The sequence below is a fragment of the Equus quagga genome, chromosome 5 (assembly GCF_021613505.1).
Source record: "Equus quagga isolate Etosha38 chromosome 5, UCLA_HA_Equagga_1.0, whole genome shotgun sequence".
Classification (NCBI taxonomy): domain Eukaryota; kingdom Metazoa; phylum Chordata; class Mammalia; order Perissodactyla; family Equidae; genus Equus; species Equus quagga.
This window is the reverse complement of record NC_060271.1, coordinates 94,020,694-94,043,694: the sequence shown is the minus strand read 5'-3', so window position 1 is coordinate 94,043,694 and position 23,001 is coordinate 94,020,694. Positions and strand designations below refer to the sequence as shown.

Genomic DNA, 23,001 nt, shown 5'->3' with positions numbered 1-23,001 from the left:
GCAGTGGTAAAACCTCTTCTCCATTTTCTCAGGTTACTGCTGTCAAGTTAAGATGTATTAGATGTGCTGGCACTACTTTACAAGGGTTGAAAATAGACATACAGCAAGTGCAGCCCTTGACAAGTTTGTTCTTTATCCATTCCTGGTGGACAGCTTATCTCCAAATACATTTAATGTAACATAATAAAAATTGTACTGATCATTGATAACACCAGCCTCCAAGTCAGAAACTTAGTAGTGTTCTCCTCGTTATTGTTGCCACCAAATTTTAAAAATTAGAACTATTAAAATAGTAGGCAACACTTGGGGCCAGCCCAGTGGCGTAGTGATTAAGTTCGCATGCTCTGCTTCAGTGGCCTGGGGTTTGCATGTTCAGATCCCAGGCACAGACCTAGCACTGCTCATCAAGCCATGCTGTGGCAGCATCCCACGTAAAATAGAGGAAGATGGGCACAGATGTTAGCTCAGCAACAATCTTCCTCAAGCAAAAAGAGAAAGATTGGCAACAGATGTTAGCTCAGGGCCAATCTTCCTCACACACACACACACACAAATAGTGGGCAACACTACATGGCAGTATTACTCAAAGTGCCCTCTGAGGGACACTAGTTTTTTTGTTGGTTTTTTTTTGAGGAAGATTAGCCCTGAGCTAACATCTGCTGCCAGTCCTCCTCTTTTTGCTGAGGAAGATTGGTCCTGCACTACCACCTGTGCCCATCTTCCCGTACTGTATATATGGGATGCCTGCCACAGCATGGCTTGATAAATGGTGCACAGGTGCACGCCCGGGACCCAAACTGGTGAACCCTGGGCCACCAAAGTGGAATGTGCGAACTCAACTGCTACACCACCAGGCCAGCCCCAACACTAGTTTTTTATGATGTTTATAGATACTGCTCAAAAAAATAGGGGAAGTGGTCAAATAAGTTTTGCAAAAACTGAATTTATAAAGTTAAACAGATTTTTTTTTCCTACAGAACTCTTAAAACCCTTATTCTGAGCATAAGCAAAATGAATTTCCAAGAAGGGGAATAAAGAATGCTGTTTCCCCCACTTACTGACCACCTTACCCTTTTTCAGGAGATCATCTCATATTAGTATCCCACAAAACATAACTTAGGAAACACTGTTACGAAGACTATTAAAATATTTTCAGATCTAAAATTTATTTTACCTGACAATGTCTTTTTAATAAACTAAGACTTTCATGTTTATTCAAGTTGTATCTGTTTCTTCACCGATGTCCTAGTCATCTCTACTTCTGGAGTAGGATTTAGCAAGTCTTAAAGAAGTTCAGGATCAAGTCAAAACAAAAATATATTTCTGGAGTACCCACTCTTGTCCTCACTCCTTAGCTTTAGCTTATGATGCAAAAGATCATAAGCTAAACTTCAAATAATTTTCTGAACACGACAGCAGACAACAAAGATTACTTTTAGAGTTCAACAGTCCTTCACTTCATTTTAACCTTGAAGCCTGACCTTTAGATTGAAGGCCAGCACGTTACAAAGTGGTCATATTCAGCATGATTTCCACCTCAAGGGTGGTAGTTAATGGAGAGGGCTAGCTGTTAGGTAATCTGTAGCAATGGCCCATTTAGAAAGTTTATAAAGTTTCCACTTCTGATTGAGAATGGTAGACTGAGCAGAATCATCTAAATCCCCTGTCTCCCAAGACCCTATTAAATGAGAGACCCTTTATGGGTCGATTGTTTTGCTGTCATTTAAAGGGGAAGAGAATGGAAGGAAGAACTTTTTGGAATGTGGGAAGAAATGGAAGACCCTTACTGGATAAAAAAGAGCAAAGAGGCAAATAGCCTAGAATACCTATAAGGAGAGGTAGCAAAGAAGAGCCAATCTTCTTGACAAAACCCCAAAGTAGCTGCAGGCTCCATCAGCAGGCACACAAAAGGCAAGAATGGAAAGGGGGGAGCACAGAATCAGCAGGGTACTTGAAAGTTCGTCTCTTAACTGCTCCGGTCATGAGCACTCCACCACATCCCCGCATTAAGACTACTAGAGCCCAGTGTCTTAGCCAGAATTCAGCTACCACACCACGTACTGTAGTAATTCAAGCTGGTCTCCTATCTTAGTCTTAATTTATGAATGAACACCCAAAGATAAGAGTTATGCCAAAATTTTTTTTTAAGGTTTGGAAGATAAAAGTCAAGGAAATATCGCAGAGCATAAAATAACAGAACAAAAACCTAGAGGGGCCAGCCTGTGGCCAAGTGGTTAAGTTCACGTCCTCTGCTTCAGCGGCCTGGGGTTTCGCTGGTTCGGATCCTGGGCACCGACATGGCACCACTCGTCAGGCCATGCTGAGGTGGGGTCCCACATAGCACAACCAGAGGCACTCACAGCTAGGATATACAGCTATGTACTGGCGGCCCTTGGGGAGAAGAAGATTGGCAAAAATTGTTAGCTCAGGTGCCACTCTTCAAAAAAAAAAAAAAAAACACACTCTGAAAGTAGCATCCAGAATAATGTCTAAAAGAAAACCTAGAAAATATGAGAGAATAAAAGCAGAATGGAGAATCAGTCTGGGAAGTCCAGCTTTTCTGGAGCTCCAGAAAAGAGAAGAGTAAAAAAGAAGGCAAGATAATTATCAAAACATAACATTTATTGAGCACATACTATCTGCCAGGCTGTTTATGGAACTTTCTAAATATATACTCATTTAATTCTCGCACCAACCCTATGCAATATAATAGTAAAGTAATACTATTAATACTCTCGTGTTTCAGATAAGAAGGCAAGCACAGTTTAAATAGCTTGCTCAAGGCTACACAGCAAATAATTGGTATTTAAACTCAGATAATCTGACTCCAGTACCTCTAATAATAACCAGTACTCTACATAGCCTCTAGAACAATAATGAGAAGAAAGTTTCCCAATATAAAAGAGAGAGATTGAAAGGGTCTACTGAGTGCTTCCAAGTATGAAGGGAAAATAGATGTCTATACATCATTGTGAAATTGCAAAACAACAATTACAAAGAGAAGATTCTAAAAGTTTCCATAAAGAGAAAGAAAAATAAGTTACTGTCTGAGGAATAAGAATCAATATGGAATCAAGCAGCACTGATGCAAGAGCACAGTGGTGTTACTGTCTTCAAAGTTGTCAGGGGAAATAAATTTTTTTTTTTTGTGGAAGATTAGCCCTGAGTTAACATCTGCTGCCAATCCTCTTTTTGCTAAGGAATACTGGCCCTGAGCTAACATCTATGCCCTTTTTCCTCTACTTTATGTGTGGGACACCTGCCATAGCATGGCTTGACAAGCGGTGCCTGTCAAGGTCCTTGTCAAGGACCTACAACGTGCTTGTAGGTACACACCTGGGATCCCAACCAGTGAACCCCGGGCCACTGAAGCAGAATGTGTGAACTTAACCCCTGCACCACTGGGCCTGCCCCTCAGGGGAAATAATTTTTAACCCAGAAAACAGGATTTATTTGACATGGACACTAGAATATTTTTTTTTCCAACTCGCACTTGGCATTGGACTCACTGAGAAGGAAATGTAGTCCTAGCATAATATTTGGCCCTTAAGTGAACAAAATTCATTAATTATATTATAAATGCTATTCTAGTAGTTTTCAACTTTCACTATCAATCTATAGACATAATATGGAAAATTTTAGTATTGTTACAGAACAGAATTATGTTGTCAGCCTTAACAAGAAAATTAAATATACAACTGAGAGAAGATGGAAGCAGAAGAGAAGGGTGCTAATATCATTATTTAACATAGAGTACTCAAGAGATACCGCCCAGAGTAGATGAGACAAGGAGTAGAAATTTAAGGCTGAAGTCAAAGGAGCTAACATAAGAACCAATTTCTCTCTCCAGCCCTGGCCCTTTCACTGAACTTCAAGCTCATGTATTCAACCACCTACTTAACATCTCTTCTTTTCTTTTTCAAACTTAACATGACTAGAATAGAACATTTCATTTCCCCCATCCAAATCTATCCCACATCAGTCTTCCCCATCTCAATAAATGCCACTTCTTTTCTTCCAGGTGCTCAGGTTTTGATAACCTAGAAGTCATTCCAAAACTCCCTACCCTCTACATCCAATCCATCAGAAAGTCTTGACATCTCTATCTCCAGAATATATCACAAATCTTCATACCAATGTATAGCAGCCACTATTATCCTGCTTCCTTTCTTTCTCCTCCAGAATATGTTTCCACACCATCGTCAGAAGGATCTTTTACAAACACAAATGACATCATCGCTTGCTTCCTTTAGATCCTCCAGTTACTTCTCACTGTTCATAGAATAAATTTCAAGTTCCTCACCATAGCCTGCAAAGCCCTATTTGGTCTACTGAATCTACCTACTTTATCTCCCATTGCTCATGCTATCATGATATAAGGATGTAGAGAAGGAGCATCAAACTCAGACCAAGGAGACAGAGAATGCTCTCTGAAAGTCACGCTTCTTTTCAAACTGATTTATGCCTGTGTGCTTGTTATTGTATTTCTATAACTTAATTATGTATTCCTATTGATGCAAATAATCCATAATCAATCTATAAATCAAAATTGGCGTTTATTATAGGCCAATTTGAAGACTATAGCCCAGGAGAACTTTGCCACCAAGGAAGGAAGCTCTCTCAAGAAGTGGGGTGTACAGAGTGGTTATACACTGTCTTGGAACAAAGAGCAAAACATCACATATGACAGGAGTATCTCTTTTACTACTGTCACGAGATACTTGGCTAGCACAGCAGGTCAGTGGCCACAAGATGAGTTAAAGCAGGTCAGTAATTAATCCTTCGTTTCTGGGAAGACATGCCTATCTTTAAAGAAATGCTGACACGGGGGAGGCAACACCTCCATCTTTAAGGGCATCATTCTTGGCTTTGGGACATTGTAATTGTTTAAAGCAGACATACAATGCATACTCAGTAGGCCACATCAAGTCTTTCTGGAAAAACAAGGACAGGCTGATTAGTTTTAAACCAAACGGCTTCCTCATATACTCCAATATATCCTACTGTTTTTCATTTATTCATCATTCTGATCAATTAAAATGAATATGAAAAGAAGACACTTGTTTCCATAAAATATTGAAAGTTGAATGCTTTGGAAAGACTTGCTAAAAGGTCAATCACTAACTTTAAAAAATGCTAATTGGGGTGTGGGCAAAATAACTATAAAAGAGCTGGAGCAAGTTTTTTAAATCTTGAAGGATTCTGCACTCATTTTGCTTCAAATGTGTCTTTAAGTTTTCATTGCGTGTCAAAGAAACAAACTAGAGAGGATGCATTAGAGGTGTGGTTTGTGCAGGAAACAAAGTGGAATTCCAATCATTGGGTACTTCTTCAGAGAAAATGCCTTGGTACTCCAATAAAAATCTGGTGAATGAACTGGTTAAAATAAAATATCTAAGTAAGATAGATATCATTTTCTATGATTCTTTGCTTTAACTGACTTTTTTTGATTAACTAACTAGTCAGGTCCCAGTCCTTTCTCCTAAGGAGCAGCGTTTCTACTCTAGTTCCTTAAGGGATGCGGTAGAAGATGAAACCAGAGTGATAGGCTTAGTTCTAGGACGATCAGGCGGGGCCCAGCCATTTCATAAGGGACCCCCCTACCCAAATCAGTGTCTGTCAGTCTGTTCTGTTGAGCTAATCAATTTTCCCAGCAAGGAATCCTCCAAACTTCTGCCTGGAGTGGCAGACAGCAAAATCCGAGAATTTCTCAAACAATCCTCTGTTTGCAACTTCACCTTGTACCATGTCCCAAGCTCCCTGCCTCAGAGGCGGCTGACGCCTCCAATTTCTGAGCCTTACTAGAACACCATGCCATGGATTGGCTTGATTTTCGCCCCACCCCATCCCCACAAGCACTTAGCTTCCGGTTTTCCGTGGTCTACTCAAGTCAGTTGGCACTTATCCATCTGCTTCCAGCTTCCAAATTCATTAATATCTTTGCTCCCATCTAGTTCTCTTTTTTCTTAAGGATTTAAGCCCTTTAATTTCTTTACTGTCATTGTACTGGGTTTTGGGGAGGGAAGAGGGGGAAATGCACGTGTTGAATTTGCCATCTTTAACTGGAAATCACGGTAACCTTGTCACTAACAACACTTACGCACTTTGGGATTTAATATTGATGCAGCACTTACAGTTGTTTGATCCCAAGCCCATCACTTAAATTTCACCATTTTGTTTTACTCAATTTATGAATTGGGAATAATAATCCCTACTTTGCAGGATTGTTATGAGAAATAAATGAAATAAAATGTAAAGTGCCTATCACAGCACTTGGTACATAGTAGACAACAAATGGTATCTATTTCTATTATTAATTATTGCATTGTACAAAGTTGGGTGGTAAGCTGGGATCTAGCTTTGGAAACCTGGCATGGAGGTCTCTCTTTCTTCCTCCTCCTCCCCTTCTTCCTCCCTCTCTCCGTCCTTTTATTGGTATTTCTCATTGCCAAACTTGTTATTGTATCCCAGGTCCTAGTACAATGCCCAGACACAACCAATATTTATTAATTAGTTTAATGATAATTATGTATTACTCAACAGATTATTTAAGTTAAAGTCATAATATAATTTAAACCAACACACACACCACAATATAGGCCTGCACTTTATATTTTAGATGGTGTTTGGATATTAGATAAAAATGATTTTAAAAAGAAAATATTTCAGTGTAACATTTTAGAATATGTATATAAATGAGTCTGTATATGCCAGATTTTATATATATATAGACATAGAAAATGTGTATACAAACATGCATTAATACCAATTAAAAGTCAGCTCATAGTTGTTCTGTTCCATCAGCCCACTTAATTACGCCTGGTCTTTGGCATTTCAGCAATGTCATCTTGTGCTGACAATGAAAGTGCCCTTTATGTCTTGTACTACCACACAATTTCCTGGCTGCCATCCATGGTCAGTTTAACAAATGCCCATGCTCCATCATATCCGAGTTCCCATAAGAATAAGTGTTCACTTTTGGTTTTATATAACAAAACTCTATAAATTGGAAAGGCTGATCTAATTTCTGAGGGAGGTATTTCATACTTAAATGAAACTTTGGCTGTTGATCAACTACTTGGTATTTTAACATTCTTTTGAACTGAAACTTCAGATACTGTGGTAAAAATAATTTTCTAAAATAGGTTTTAGTTTGTGCGGCTTGTTTTGCACCAAGGTGTAACATAATTTCTTGCTATAGTTATGTGGAAGTTTCCTTTTTTCATTGTATTTTGAAAATCTGTACAATCGTCTTTTCATTAATAATCTTTTTATGTAAGATCAAAATACTATTTAGAAGAATGGGGTTTCTAACAGGAAAATTTACTGACAAATGTTTTTTAAGTAGACACAAACAAAAAATTAAGAAAATTTGTCAAAGTAAAAGCTGCTAAGTTTCCACCAATATGAGGATCAAGTTGTTTGAATAGATCCTGGCTTTGTTGATAAAATATAGATGGCTAGACCCCAACTTGCTTGGCGTATGCTTGTTTAGAAAATTCTCATTTTAATTAGATAAAGTTTCCAAAAAACAGAGAATGGAGTTCAAACACTCTTCATGAACTTTGCCTTATTTTTTGTAAGCCTCATCTAACAAGGCTTCTTTTAAGTAATTACTTTGATTCTAATTTGAATTCTTGAGTAACCACTAAGAACTCGAATATCTTCTTTGATGTTTTCCCACTTAGATGTTCTTCACTATTGTGGGCTTCTTTAAAAGTCTCATATATTTGCATAAATAAACATAGTATTTATATCCAATTTTAATAGGTATAATATCTGGGTAAGAAATTTCTACAATAGTTTAGATTACCTTTCCTCTCCCTTTATTAGTCTCCATAAAGAAATTTTTTTAAGTTATTGTTTTTGAGATTCTGGGAGTTTCTAGATCGCTATATAAAAGATGATTCATTTTAATTGACTTTTTTCTGAAGTATTTTTGTTGATCTGTGTAACAAGCCACTCCAAAATTTAGTTGCTTAAAACAACAATCATTTTATCTGCTTATGCTTCTGCAGTTGGGCTGGGCTCAGCCGGGCAGTTCTTTGGCTGGTCTTGCTGGTGATCACGTGCGTGGCTGCATTCAGTTGGCAGATCAGCTGAGGACTGGACTCAGCTAGGATGCTGGAATGACCAGGCTTCTCCTTCTTCATGTGGTCTCTCCATGTGGTTTCTCCAGCAGAGTAGCTGGACCTGTTACATGCCAGCTCAGGGCTCCCACGAATGCAAAAGCAGAAGCGGCAAGGTTTTCTTAAGGTTTATGCCCAGAACTGGCACAAAGTTACTCCTGCCACATCCTACTGGTTAACGTTAATCACAAGGCCAGCCCACATTCACAAGGAGGTGATTGTACAGGGATGTGAATACTGGAAGACCTGATTCATTGGGGCAGAAGAAGAAGAAAAAAGAAGATTGGCAACAGATGTTAGCCCAGGTGCCAATTAAAAAAAAAAACTTCTGAGTTCTTAGCTACTTACCTTTTTTACTTGGAAGATACTATTCCATTGTCTTCTAGATGCCATTGTTATGTCAAGTCTGCAGGAAGTCCAATTCTTAGTTCTTTGAGGGTAATAAGTTTCAGTATAAAATTTTTAGTGTTCAAAGGAGCCTTTTTATATAGAAAGTTATTTATAGTTACTGATGATTTAAATTAATATTCCAATTTAACATTACAAATTTTAAAATATTTCTTTCTTTAAGCCTTTGATTTTTAAATATTATATAAGAATAGTAACTTTCACTTGTTCTTTGATGTTTAACTCAATTTGAACAAATGAAATATCCCTTAACAATGACTCATTTACAAACATAATCAAATTCCATTAACATTTTAAACTGCAAGTTTGTTGATTTAATTATATTCTATTTTCCTCTTAAACACTTTAAATACCCAAGAAGGAAAATTTAAATCCATAACTATCAAAACCTTCCCAAAGACTTTTAAAAATCTTGTAAATCTAACAAATTAAACCTATAAATATAGTAAATCCAGATATGTCAAACATTTTAACACTGTTTATATACTTAATTATATTTCCCTAAAACTGTCAGCACAACACTAGCAAACTATTAGATCAAGTTTCCTTCTGATATATTAAATAACAATTTATAGATTTAATTTCATTTGCTTTTTCATCTCTATATTTAATCCCAAATCTTCTCAGAATTGAAAAGACTTACCAAACATTTATTTTGGAAGTAGTGTGTTGGTTAGTAGACTGTTAGTTTTGAATTTTAGTAAAGTATTAAAATATTTATTTTTAAAACAGCTATCCTGTGACCAATCTTTATTTGTTACCCTTCAAGAAAAATTATGCAATATGCTATTTGTATTAAATCTGGTTCATGGCAAAGTATCATTGTGAACATTCGGAAAGCTTTTAATGATGATAGACATTTTGTTCTATGCATTTCTCTTACTAAAATATCAATATGGTAACTTAAATTCATCACTTAAAGTTTTCCTTATAGTAGGTGGATACAAACTGTGTTATCTGAGTATTTTTCATGTGGAAAATTGCTGGAATTGGATTTTAAGCCAGCTGGGAAGCATCTAAGTTTCCAGTTTGGGGCAGCTGCTTGTTTGCCCCGACTGTTATCACCATCTTAGCCAGCTGAGATGTTAAACAATTGCCTTTGATTGTTTTTGACAAATGCCACTGGGGAAAAGGCTATTGACACTGAGAGAGGTTTGAGTCATGTTGATAAAGATGAACCCTGTGAATGAAGTTTCTAGAGAACTCCCTGCCAGTTTAAATAATGACAGTTCTCTTGAGTTGGTATTTGTGGGAAGCCGTAAACCCAGTGGCTCCTTCCAGTGGCTGCTAGGCTGCTGGTTTTCACCATAATTTGGGGGCTTTTGGTTTTCAAGGCTTCTGCAGAGCTGGGGAGAGGGGCATGAAAACTGGGCAAGTTAAAATGCCACAAACCTTGCTTTAATTACAGGGATTAAGCCATTTTTCTTGAATAAATGATCCTTGGATTGTTGCAAGCCTTTGGCTAATTTCCATAGTTCTGAAAAAGTTGATTTTGATTATTTTCGCCAGTGTTCTCATTGCTTTTTTGGAGGAGCAGTTTTTCAGAGGTTCTTACTCTGCCATTCCCACTGAAGTCCTATCCCTTTTAGTTTTCGTGTTACAAATATTTCTTCCAATCTACCATCTCTCTATTGGCTTTGCCCATGGTGGTGTTCACTGGACAGCAATCCTAAATTTTGATGTAATCAAGTTTACCAAGTTTTTGTCTGTGGCTTGTGCATTGGGTGTTTGAGTTTTCCTACCCTTAGGTCACAAAAATATTCCCCTAGATTTTCTTCTCTTGATTCATAATTTTACCTTCCATAATTATGTCTGTAATTCTAGAGTCCACCTTTATGTGCAGTGTTAAGTGGGGAACCTACTCCATTATTCTCCATGGAGTGAAGTTTTCTGGATTCCATCTGCTAGACAATCCACACTTTCCTTGTTGACTTGTGGGACCTCCTTAATTGTATGTTAGGGTTCCTAAATAAATGGGTCTGTCTCGGAGCTCTCTGTTATGTTCCTTAGGTTAATTTTTAGTTCTTGGATCAGTACTAAAATGTTTTAATTATATGACTTTTTTAGCTTGTCTTAATATCTGACAGAGAAAGTCCCCATTCTTTGTTCTTCTTTTTCAGAGTTGATGTCTCTATTTATGGACTTTTATTTTTCCATTTAAATTTTGGAATTTATGACATTCCTCAAAATATCCAGCTAGAATTTTGATTGAGTTGTGTTGTCATAATAGATTAAATTAGGAAAATTTGTCACCTTTATAGTAACATGCCATTCCATCCTATCTAAGAGTATGGAAAATCTATTCAGCTCTACTTTTGTCTTTAAGAAAATATAAAAGTCTTGTGAATTTTTTGTTAATTTATAGAAGCTTTTTACTATATAGGTTTTGTTCCCACAGAGAATGTATCTTATTTTTCTTTTTTTCTAATAGATTATCGTCATTATAGCAAAGTGCTTTTGATTTTTATACACTTAACTTCTTACCTTGCTACACCTTTATTCTCGTAATTTATTAATTCTAGCAGTTTTTCTATTCAGCTAATTATATTACCTACAAATAATGACAGTTTTTCCTTTGCCTTTGCAATTATTATACTACTTTTTTCTTTCTTTATAATATTCACCAGTGTGGGGGACTGGAATTGGCCACCCCAAGATATGCCTCTTTGGCATGAGGATTATTTTGGGCTGATTATTTTTAAAAACTGCAGACAGGAAAGAAACTCTGAAAAGTAGAATTTACTTACCCTTTGTTAAGAGACATTTACATTTGTAAAGGAAACCTCCATCTATAAAGGTGTCTCCCTCTCTGTACCAGAAAGAAGGGGGGATGACTTTATTTCTAGAAACTCTTATCAATGCGGAAGGCAAGGACTTAAATCTGTATAATAACCTTACCCTTGTTTACTGTACTTTTTGGTAACCTCCCATGATTGATACCCCCATCCCCAACATCCTCCTTTATCTTTACCTGAGGGTGGTATTTAAGGGGAAAAGGTCCACCATTTTGGCGAGTTGCTCAGTTTGCCTGAGCCTCTCCCATGTATACATGTTATAAAGCTTTGTTTAATTTTCTCCTATTATTCTGTCCCATGTGAATTTAATTTGTTCTCCAGCCAGAAGGACCCAGGGTGGGTAGAGGAAATGTCTTCCTCCCCTACATCAGAATCTTCATTAATATGTTAAATAGTAGAATTTTAGTTCTGAGTTGTTATGGGTATAATACTTACTTTGCTGTTCTTTAGTCTTTGTCTTTTTAAGGAAACAAAAAATTTTATTTTCTTCTATATACCTTAGGCACCCTCTTTGAATTTATTCCTATTCTTATTTAAGTTCTTCCTCCAGGAATTTTTCAAAGTAGGCCTGTTTTATGGGGAAATATTTTGAGGCCTTCTTTGCCTTCCAGTATTTTTTACTTTGACTTCATAGTTAAATGACAGTTTGGTTAGATATAAAAATTCTAGGCTTAAAGTTCTTTCCCCTTCAATATTTTAAAAATATGAATCAGTTATCGTTGTGTCCAATGATGTGAAATTTGATATAAATCTGCATCTTACTCCTTTTTAGGTAATCTACCTCTCCTCTTTGAAAGTATTTAGAATTTTTTCTTTGTCTCAGATAACCTTAAATTTCTTTATAAAGTGTCTTAGATGTGAGTTTTTCTTTATCTACCCTGCAGGATGGGAGGAGAGTGAGGCAAGTGAGAGGCCTAGGGTGCAAAATTTAAGGAGGCATTTATTCCCAGGACCATGCAAGTGCCTTCTTAAATTTTGCACCCCATGGGACTCACTTGGCTCATCTTACTCCTGCACCTATTACCCATTTGGTAATCTGTGAGCTCTTTCAACCTGAGGTCTTTGATGTTTCTTTAATTCTTGGATTTTTGTCATCATTATTTCTTCAAATATTTCCTTCTAATTCTTCTTCTATGTCTCCTGAATTCTGATGTTGGTACTGCTACTGTCCATGTCTCTTAGCTTTTCTTTTTTCTTTTTCCTTAAAGATTGGCAACTGAGCTAACATCTGTTGCTAATCTCCTCCTCCTCCCCTCTTCCTCCTCCTCCTTCTTCTTCTTCTCCCCAAAGCCCCCCAGGACATAGTTGTGTATTCTAGTTGTAGGTCCTTCTGGTTGTGCTATATGGGGTGCCACCTCAGCATGGCCTGATGAGTGGTGCCATGTCCACGTCCAGGATCCGAACCGGCGAAACTCCAGGCTGCAGAAGCAGAGCGCATGAACTTAACCACTCTGCCACAGGGCCAGCCCGTCTTAGCTTTTCTTTTATATTTTTATTTATTTCTCTTTCCTGCTGCCTTCTGGAGAGCTTCTCAGTCTGATTTTCTAGTTCATGAATATTGTTATTTATCTCATTTTTTCTTTTTTGTTTCAACTATTATATTTTTTCATTTCTAAAATTTTACATGACTCTTTTTTATGACCTCTTATTCTTGCTTCATGTTAATAATATATTATATGTATTTGAGGATATTTGTTATGCTTATTTTAAATTCTTGGTGCATAGGTTCTAATAATTCTGCTTCACATAGTATATGTTTTAAATTTTGCTGTCTTTTTCTTACAGTGTCTGACTAGTTTATCTTAGGTCATGTTCCCTGAGGGGAATCAGCAGCCCTGTGTGGGCAAAGGCTAAAGAGTAGGTTCTGGCTTGTGTGCCTCCCGGGGAATTTAAGAAAAGAAAATGAGAGTCAGGCTGGAGAGCATCAGGCCCTACAAAACCAATTTTAACCATCTCTATTTGTTGTCACTGTTCTAGACCAGTCCTCTATTCAGGACTCCATCCCTTCTCCACTTTAAGCTTTTAAAAAGAGACATTACTGAGAGAAGCCATCTCTTGAAGTTTTTAATCCTCCATCACTGACGGTTGCTGGGGAAATGGTGGAGAAGGAAATGCCCAAGGGGGCAGCATGCAACCATTTTCATCAGCTCCTTACCCTAGAGGGACTTCTGTGCTGTTCTGATGTTACTAAGTTGACAACAGATGGTCAGGCAGTTGCTGCCAGTTTCTGTGACCCTAAGACAAGCATTGATCTTCCCAAGGCAATGTAGGGGCAAGTCAAGAGCAGATCTTAAAAGCTCTCCCTAACCTATTCTCTCTTGGCCGCATCTGACATCCCTACCCTTCAGCCCAATCTGCCACCAACCCTTCATACCAGTTTACTAAAGCCTTTGGTTTTCTCACAGTTTTTTGATAGTTCATCAGATTCAAGCTTCTTCTCCTTTCCACGGGTTCTCATTTTGTCATGATACAAAAGAGCTAGTCTCTTGCCTAACTTTCAAGACCCTCTCTAATTTGATCCCAGCATCCTAGAGACTTTATAAACGTTGTCTTTAATCCTCATAACTCTAAAAGCAAATTATTATCATCCCCATTTTAGAGAGAGGATTCTCCATTGAATCTCAATGACGTCAAGTGATTTGTCCAAAGTCACACAGCTCGGAAATGTGGCAGAACTGGAATTTGAAAACAAGCCCACACTTTGGATACTCCATTAACTCAACCTGATTAATGCCCAAATTTAGAGCTGCTTCATTTTATTCAAGAAGTTAATAAATTATGTTTCTGAAAACACTAATCTTCTGTGAGCTGGACTATGGCATTCTTCCCCAAATTAATAGTCTTTTCCCACTTGGTGGGAAAAAATGTAAGTTATAGTTAGAATTTTCTCAATGTGATAGTTGTTGTCCACAAATTTTTATTAAATCTTTGGCATTACTGTTCTTTTGTATGCTATCAAATCCTAAAAGAAAGGTAATAATTAAGTAGAAAATGTTTTGAGTATCTGATCTCAATTAGAAATCAAGAAAATGTTGTCAGTATTTTTTTCCTGCTAACTCAGAAAAGATTGCTATTTCATATCATGTAATATAGAAATATTTGAATACTCATCATTCCTGCTAGTAAAATTAGTTTATATCAATTTCTGAATATTGAATTCATGAATGCTTAATAAATGTGAATTTACTAACATATTTCTCCTTATATATCCTCTCTAATTTTAAAGGCATGATATTTAAAAATTAAATTTTATTTTTTAATAGTTAATACATGCATACAGTACAAAATTCAAATGGTACAAAAGAGTGTACAGTGGAAATGAATCCACCTCTCTCCACCTCCATCCTCCAGTCACCTAATTCTCTCCCCTGCAGCAAGCACTGTTCTCAGTTTCTTGTGTATCATCCCATAGATATCGTAGGTGTACATAACCTCTAATATATGTATTTTTTATTATAAAAGGGAGACATTTTTTATTTTTTCCTTGACAGAATTTTATATCACTAACCTGGGAGTTACTCTGACTCCTTACATAAACTGATGTGCTGCAAGCAAAAATAAAGTGTTTTAAAAATCATTAAAAATATTAAACATAGAGAGACCAATATAATGAACCCTTATTTACCCATCACTCAGATTGAAAGATTATTTAACAGTGACTTTTAGAGGGTTTAATACTCTTGCAAATTTTCAGAACCTCTGCCAATGGGAAATGAAAAGAATTACGTATTCAATGACAACTGCAGCAGCCCCAGAATTTTCTAGTTCATTCTGCTAGAGCTAGTTGGGAGCAACTAATGCATAAATTGCTCATAGACTTTCTAGTAGTAAAAAATAGGTTGAAAAATAAATTGTGCTTATGCTTTTCCTAAAACTTTGGTTGGTATCTGTGCAAGAAGCGTGTCTAACAATAGATTGTTTTTCGTTTCTTTTACATTTTTTTATTGAGGTATAATTGACATAGAACATGTTAGTTTCAAGTGTACAACATAATGATTCAATATTTTTCATATATTTTGCATATAGATTTTGTATGTATTGCAAAATAATCACCACGATAAGTCTAGTTAAGCTTCACCATCATACGTAGTTACAAAATTTTTGTGTGTGTTGAGAACTTTTAAGATCTACTCTCTCAGCAACTTTCAAATATGCAATACACTATTATTAACTATAATTGCCATGCTGTACATTACATCCCTATGACTTACTTGTTTTATAATTGGAAGTATTTACCTTTTGACTCCTTCATCCATTTTGCCCACCTCCCACTCCTGCCTCTGGCAACTACCAGTCAGTTTTCTGTATCTATGACCCTAGTGGGTTTTTTAGTTTCCACATGTAAAAGTGAGATCATATGGTATTAGTCTTTCTCTGTCTGACTTATTTTAGCATAATGCCCTCGGGGTCTATCCATGTTGTTACAAATTCAAGATTTCATTCTTTTTTATGGCTGAATATATTCTATTGTATATATAAATACAACATTTTCTTTATCCATTCATCTGTCAATAGACACAGGCTGTTTACACATCTTGGCTATTGTAAATAATGCTGCAATGAACATGAGGCACGTATATCTTTTTTAATTAATATTTTCATTTTCTTGGGATAAATGCCAAGAAGTGGAATAGCCAGATCATATGGTAGTTCTATTTTTAATTTTTTTGAGGAACCTCCATACTGTTTTTCATGGTGGCTGCACTGATTTACATTCCTACCAACAGTACACAAGGGTTCCCTTTTCTCCACATCCTTGCCAACACTTGTTATTTCTTGTCTTTTTGATAATGGCCATTCTAACAGATGTGAGATGATATCTCATTGTAGTTTCAATTTGCTTTTCCCTGACAATTAGTGATGAGCATCTTTTCATGTACCTGTTGGCCTTCTGTATGTTTTCTTTGGAAAAATGTCTGTTCAGATTCTCTACTCATTTTTTAATTGAATTGTTTGGGGTTTTTGTTTTTGTTTTCTTTGCAATTGAGTTATATGAGTTCTTTATGTATTTTGGATATTAACCCCTTATATGATATATGAGTTGCAAATATTTTCTGCCATGCAGTAGATTGCCTCTTCATTTTGTTGATGTTTTCTTTGCTGTGCAGAAGCTCTTTAGTTTGATGTTGTCTCACTTGTTGATTTTTGCTTTTGTTGCCTCTGCTTTTGGTATCAAACACAAAAAATCATCACCAGGACTGATGTCAGGGAGCTTACTGCCTATGTTTTCTTCCAGGGGTTTTATGGTTTCAGGTCTTACATTTCAAGTCTTTAATCCATTTTGAGTTAATATTTGTATGTAGTATAAGAAAGTGGTCCAATTTCATTCTTTTGCATGTGGCTGTCCAGTTTTCCCAACACCATTTGTTGAAGAGACTGTCCCTTCCCCATTCTATATTCTTGGCTCCTTTGTATTGTATATTTCTGGGCTCTATTCTGTTCCTTTGATCTATGTGTCTATTTTTATGCCAATATCATACTGTTTTGACAAGGATAGTTTGGTAATATAGTTTGAAATCAAGGACTGTGGTGCTTCCAGCTTTGTTCTTCTTTCTCAAGATTGCTTTGGCTATTTGGAGTCTTCTGTGGTTCCATATAAATTTTAGGATTATTTGCTCTATCTCTATGAAAAATGTCATTGGAATTTTGTCAGGGATTGCATTGAATCTATAGATTGCTTTGGGTAGCATGGACATTTTAGCAATATTAATTCTTCCAATCCATGAACATGGAATATCTTTTCATTAATTTGTGTATTCTTCAATTTCTTTCATCAATGTCTTATAGTTTTCAGTGTACAGGCCTTTCACCTCCTTGGTTAAGTTTACTCCTAGGTATTTTATTCTTTTTGATGCAATCATAATTGGGATTGTTTTCTTAATATCTCTTTCTGATAGTTCATTATTAGTGTATGGAAATGCAACAGATATCTGTATATTGATTTTGTATCCTGAAACTTTACTGAATTCATTTATTAGTTCTAACAGTTTTTTGGTGGAGTCTTTAGGGTTCTTTATAGATAATATCATGTCGTCTGCAAATAGAGACAGTTTTATTTCTTCCTTTCCAATTTAGATGCTTTTTATTTCTTTTATTTTCTAATTGCTCTGGCTAGGACTTCCAATACTATGTCGAATAAAAGTGGTGAGAGTGGGAATCTTTGTCTTATTCCTGATCTTAGAGGGAAAGCTTTCAGCTTTTCACGATTGAATATGTGGTAACAGTAGATTTTTAAAGCCATTATTACATTAATATTAGTTTTAAAAATTACTAGTAATTCCTCATGTGGGGCTAATTTGATTGTTTTTATTTGGTTCTTTTCATAGACAAAGAATGATGAATCCATTATATTTATTGTTGAGATGTGTGTAAGTAACCTTGAATACTTAAAAGAACTTAGTTTCATTAGCATTTTTGATAAAGTATGAATATTATGAATACTGATTATGCAAATCTTCCATATACAAATCTAATTTTTGTCCTGACTTCACAATGTCTCTTTTTCTCCTTAGTTCCACTTGCCTCTCCTGATGCATCAGCAGAACTTCAAAAGAATTTTATAGAACGCATCTCCTTTATCCATCAATTTGATGCCAGGAAAACTCCCGGTGAGCCCATTCGGGGAAAGGTGAGACTGTGTTTAGAATCAATTGTTTAATACTTTAGGATGGGATCGATTTATGGTGGAACTTTAAGACTTTTCAAGTCATAATCATCTTTCTCAAAATCTATTTAAACAAACTAACATGGCTATTAGGAGGATAAAAGCTCAACTACATGTTATAGTCAAAATAAGGAATGATGACAATTCTGGATCACAGTCTTTGGAATTTGGTTTAAATTATCAAAATCATTCACTTAAGGTAATATCAAAGCAGTTTGATAAACTTTTTGATATGTTTACATGTGGGTGTGGTAGGGGGATGCATATAAGTTTTATAAAGCAAAACAGAAATGTAATACTCAATTGCTGGGTTTTTTTCCAACTACAGATGCTTGTTTTCATATTTCAGTATAACTAAGTCTTTTGTTGGAACTAATAGACATTTGGGATACAATCATAAATCCTTTTGTCTATGAACATAGTTTCTGTTGTATCCATAGCAACCAATAAAGCAACAAAGGAAATTTGATGTGAATAGTCTTACGCAATCCAAATGATAGAAAAGTTTAAAACAGGAGATACTGAGATGGATGCTGCTTCTTTGGCTTTTTGCTTTTCCCTTCCTGTTCATTTTCTGGTGCACCCTATTTATAATCTGTTTAAAAGTTTCACCAGTAATTATTATGCTGATGTCTTTAGTTTTGGACTAAGGTGACAGCCAACAAAGAGGCAGACAAATAAGTGCCTGCCTCACCAGGACTCCATCTAACACACGAACTCAGTTTACAGCTGCATCTTCTGGCAACTTGTGTTCCCTGGTTAACGTCAACTTTGTTTTCCTTTCCAGCGACATGGAGTTTTTGTACAGACAGAGATAAAACCAGGGAGTAGGCCAATAGTTCCTAAGGGAACAGAGGTATTACTGAATGCTCCACGGTCATGCTCGTCAGAACAGTCCAAAAAAACAGAGAAAGGAAACTCAGCGGAAAGCAAAATGATCTCACCCGGTCTCTGCCGACAAAATTCCCAAGAGCTGTTAGAGACTAAAACTCACTTATCAGAAACAGACGTCAGAGAGGCAGCCAAGGCCTGCCCCAGCAGTCCTGAGAGAAGGGAGAAGACTGCAGACATCCTTCAAATGGCTGCAGCAGATGCTCTGCTCACCAGGCGCAATCCTTTAAATCCACCAGTAAAAAGTCAGGATAAATCAGGATAAATTACCTTCTAGAGATTCAAACAGAATCCTTGGAATGTAGAGAAATTTCAGAATCATACAGGCCCTTGCATTTGCTTTTTCTGTTGTCAAGAACCTCAGAACATACAATTTACACAAATGGAAAAATGAAAAGAAGACAATTAAACTATAGCAAAATTTTAAGAGTGGGCTCCAATGAGTGATGGATTGTGAGACATATTTCTATGTCATATTATTTATAAACAAAACAACTTTGTTTTGCACAGAAGTAAATGTAATTAATGAATGTTGTAAAACTTTTAGAGGAGAGGCCTAATAAATAGTCATTAGTTACGGCTCTGGAATCAAACAAACTGGGACTGGAATTTTGGCTCCACAATATGTGTGAGCTGTGCAACCTTGGGTAAATTACTTAACATCTCTAGACTTCAGTTTCATCTGTAAAATTAGAATAACAGTGACTTCATAAGGTTATTGAGCATGAGATTATGCACATTGATCAATCAGTGATCAATATAATCATATCAACACTATCACTATAATTAAAATTTCAATTTAAGGATAATGTTCTCCTATAAACTTAAATTTTCCTCCTTATTCTAAAACTTTGAACCCCTCTATATACAATTAAGAGTGTGAAAATCTAAAAATGTTTCTCCTGGTACAAGATACATACACATACACACACACACACTTAATTCAAAGACATACGGATACATATAATATCAAAATATTTTCTAAATTGTTTTTTATTTTACTTAGATCATTTCTAGCACTAACTCAACCTTTGCTTTTTGGATGGGTGTAGTATGGTTAATTCCACCAGCTATTCCATTTGTACACTCAGTGTGCCAGAATGTGTCCACTAGAAGCTATGTTGTGTTGCATCCTAGCAGAAGCAGGTATGGTATCCCTCTGCTGCCAAAAGAGTAGTTACTTGCCAAAAAAATTTCCATGGGTATGTATCAATTGCAAACTGTTATCTGCAGTACTGATGAGACTAGAGGCGCATCTTTACCGCTTTCTCCTCCACTAAAGAAATTTTAATAGACTGCAAACGAATGAATGCCATTACTACATATATGTGTACTTGGGTCTTCCAGTTCTTACAACATGGCAGATTAAAGCTGATAGTGAAGTCCTTTCACTCCAAACACCTTGAAATGCTGAACAAAGTGGAACAACAAAACAACAAATACATAGTCAAGCTCACGGAACAGAGAGACTTTCATTTTCCAAAATAGAGAACTCGTTTATTTGTGTATCAATATGTATCTTGAAGATCTTTCCTTGTCAACACACGTAGACTACCTCATTATTTAAATAGCCACATAATCTTCCATAGTATAGATACACTATATAGTTGGAGCAATAAGGATGCAAGCTTTGGTGTGTGTGAGGGAGAAGAAGTGGGGGGTTGTTAGCTGACTTGGAGAGAGGACTTAAGGCTAGGGACTTGAATTGTAACCCACATGGGAACAGAGATGGAACGCTATGGCCTCTAAAGCAGAGAGTTGGAATTGAACCCTGCATAAAGCTAGATCCCTCAAATAGTTGGCCTATTGGTACAAGATGGACTAGAAGAACTCCACTCGTGTAACCAGGCAGACAGCAAGAAAGTTTGCCTCTTTATAGATATAAATAGTGAATAGCTATAGATAGTGAATAAAATCTTTGTGAGAAACTGAAACCTCAAGCTTCTGCCACATTCCTGTTTGGAATATGAATTTAAATGCAGGACATCTCATAGGACACAAAATTAACATAAAAATTAATGCTGCTCGTTACTACTGAGTTACCTGACAAAAGCAAATGCCAAACTCCCCTGGAAAGACATTTTCATAATCCACAGAAAAAAACAGTTCCTAATAAAGATAAGGTCACAAACAAAAATTACAAATCACACAAAGAAGAAAAGCAAACTGAGCAAGAGTCTGCAGTACAACAGAGAATAACTAAAACTTCAGAACTGAGATAATAGAATTAAAACACTTTCAGTGTCAAGATTCTTGTCTTTTTCGACTCTGGAAAATTCTATTCTGAAGTCTTTTCTGTTATTTCCGTGCCCCTCCACTCTCCCGCTTCTCTCCTTCTGGAACAGCTACTAGCTGAGTGATGGAACACTTGAATTTGTCTTCTGTCTCTTAACTGTTCTCTAATTATTCTTCTCATGGTACTTTTATCACTAAGTAATGCAAGAATCTCTTAACATTAGCTTTCTACTAACTAATTTGCTTTTCAGCCATGTCCATTGTTATGCCAGCCATCTATTGAAATTAAATTTTTTTTAGTATTTTTAATTCCCCAGATCTATTCATGCTTCCTTAATACATGAGACTCTTCCTATATTATGGACATGATAGCCTCTCTTATCCGTCTTAGGATATTGTAATTATGCTTACTGTCTTTTGTTTGCTCTTGTTAATTTTTGTATGTTTAATTCTGTTACTTTTTGTGTGTTTAATTCTGAAAGTGAGTGTGATGCCTTATTTTCTTGGTATCATACTTTTTTCTCAAATGTTCGGTGATTCTTGGTCGTATACTCTTCTTCAATTATGAGTTTCCAGATCCCTATCAATATAAGCTGTTTCTGTCTACTAGAAACTGACTTCAGGACAAGATTGGGCTATGTAGTCAGATGGGATCTGAAGATGAGTTGTCTGATGGGCTCTTTGATCCTCCTGGGGGTCACGAGCTACTCAGGCGCTGCCCTGCGTTTCCAGCCCTGGTGTATGATTCATTCATACCACAGCTGCCCATTGCTTGGCACAAGCAGAGCAGGTAGGAGATGACTGATTTGCTGCTCCACACACAGTTCCCTAGTCTTTCAAACTGACAAATGCCCCAGGGCTCCTTCCACCTCTTAATATCCATTGCTTCTATGCTTGTAGTTCTACCAGACTTACCTCCACAGCAGTCATCTCTATATAAGTGCAGCTTTTGTTTCATTTAGTTTTGCTCCTCCAAACATTTGTTTTCTGGATTATCTTTCAGAATTTTTAAAAAATGTATTTCTTGTGCTCGCTTCGGCAGCACATATACTAAAATTGGAACGATACAGAGAAGATTATCATGGCCCCTGCACAAGGATGACACACAAATTCGTGAAGCATTCCATATTTTTCAATGAGTTCAGGAGCTATGTCACAAAAGAGCTTGACACTATAAAGAAGAACCAATTAGAAATACTGGAGATGAAGAACACAATGGAGGAGATTAAGAAAAATCTGGACTGTCTGAACAGTAGGGTCAATAATACGGAGGACAGAATTAGCAATTTGGAGGATAGGAATATAGAAATGCTGCAGACAGAGGAGGAGAGAGAACTAAGACTAAAAAGAAATGAAGAAACTCTCCGAGAATTATCCGACTCAATTAGGAGATGCAACATAAGGATTATAGGTATACCAGAGGGAGAAGAGAAGGAGAAGGGGGCAGAAGGCCTGTTCAAAGAAATAATAGCTGAGAACTTTCCAAACTTGGGAAGAGAGATGGAACTTCGTGTGACAGAAGCCAATAAATCTCCAGACTTTACTAACACAAGAAGACCAACCCCAAGGCATATAGTAGTGAAACTAGCAAAAGTCAATGACAAAGAGAAAATACTAAGGGCAGCCAGGCAGAAGAAAATAACTTACAAAGGAAACCCCATAAGGCTATCAGCAGATTTCTCAGGAGAGACCTTACAGGCTAGAAGAGATTGGAATGAAATATTCAAAACTCTGAAGGACAAAAACCTGCAGCCAAGAATACTCTACCCAGCAAAAATATCCTTCAAATACGATGGAGAAATAAAAACTTTCCCAGATAAACAAAAGTTAAGGGAGTTCATTGCCACAAAACCTCCTCTTCAAGAAATGCTCAGGAAGA

The 23,001-nt window shown here is 36.5% G+C and overlaps 1 protein-coding gene and 1 non-coding gene across 4 annotated transcripts in view; both read left to right on the top strand.

The window, feature by feature from the left end:
* Positions 1 to 19,517, top strand: part of C5H2orf73 (chromosome 5 C2orf73 homolog) — a 30,948-nt gene extending 11,431 nt beyond the window's left edge. For all 3 annotated transcript variants that reach the window (XM_046662963.1, XM_046662964.1, XM_046662965.1), the window contains exons 4-5: positions 17,845 to 17,960; positions 18,784 to 19,517. In XM_046662963.1, the coding sequence (XP_046518919.1) occupies positions 17,845 to 17,960; positions 18,784 to 19,152 (485 nt within the window). In that variant the 3' untranslated portion in view covers positions 19,153 to 19,517. The remainder of the gene's footprint in view (positions 1 to 17,844; positions 17,961 to 18,783) is intronic.
* A 2,631-nt stretch (positions 19,518 to 22,148) lies between these two features.
* LOC124240508 (U6 spliceosomal RNA) lies at positions 22,149 to 22,255 on the top strand. The gene has a single exon (XR_006888899.1). It is a non-coding gene; the product is annotated as a U6 spliceosomal RNA (small nuclear RNA).
* Positions 22,256 to 23,001: the final 746 nt, after the last annotated feature.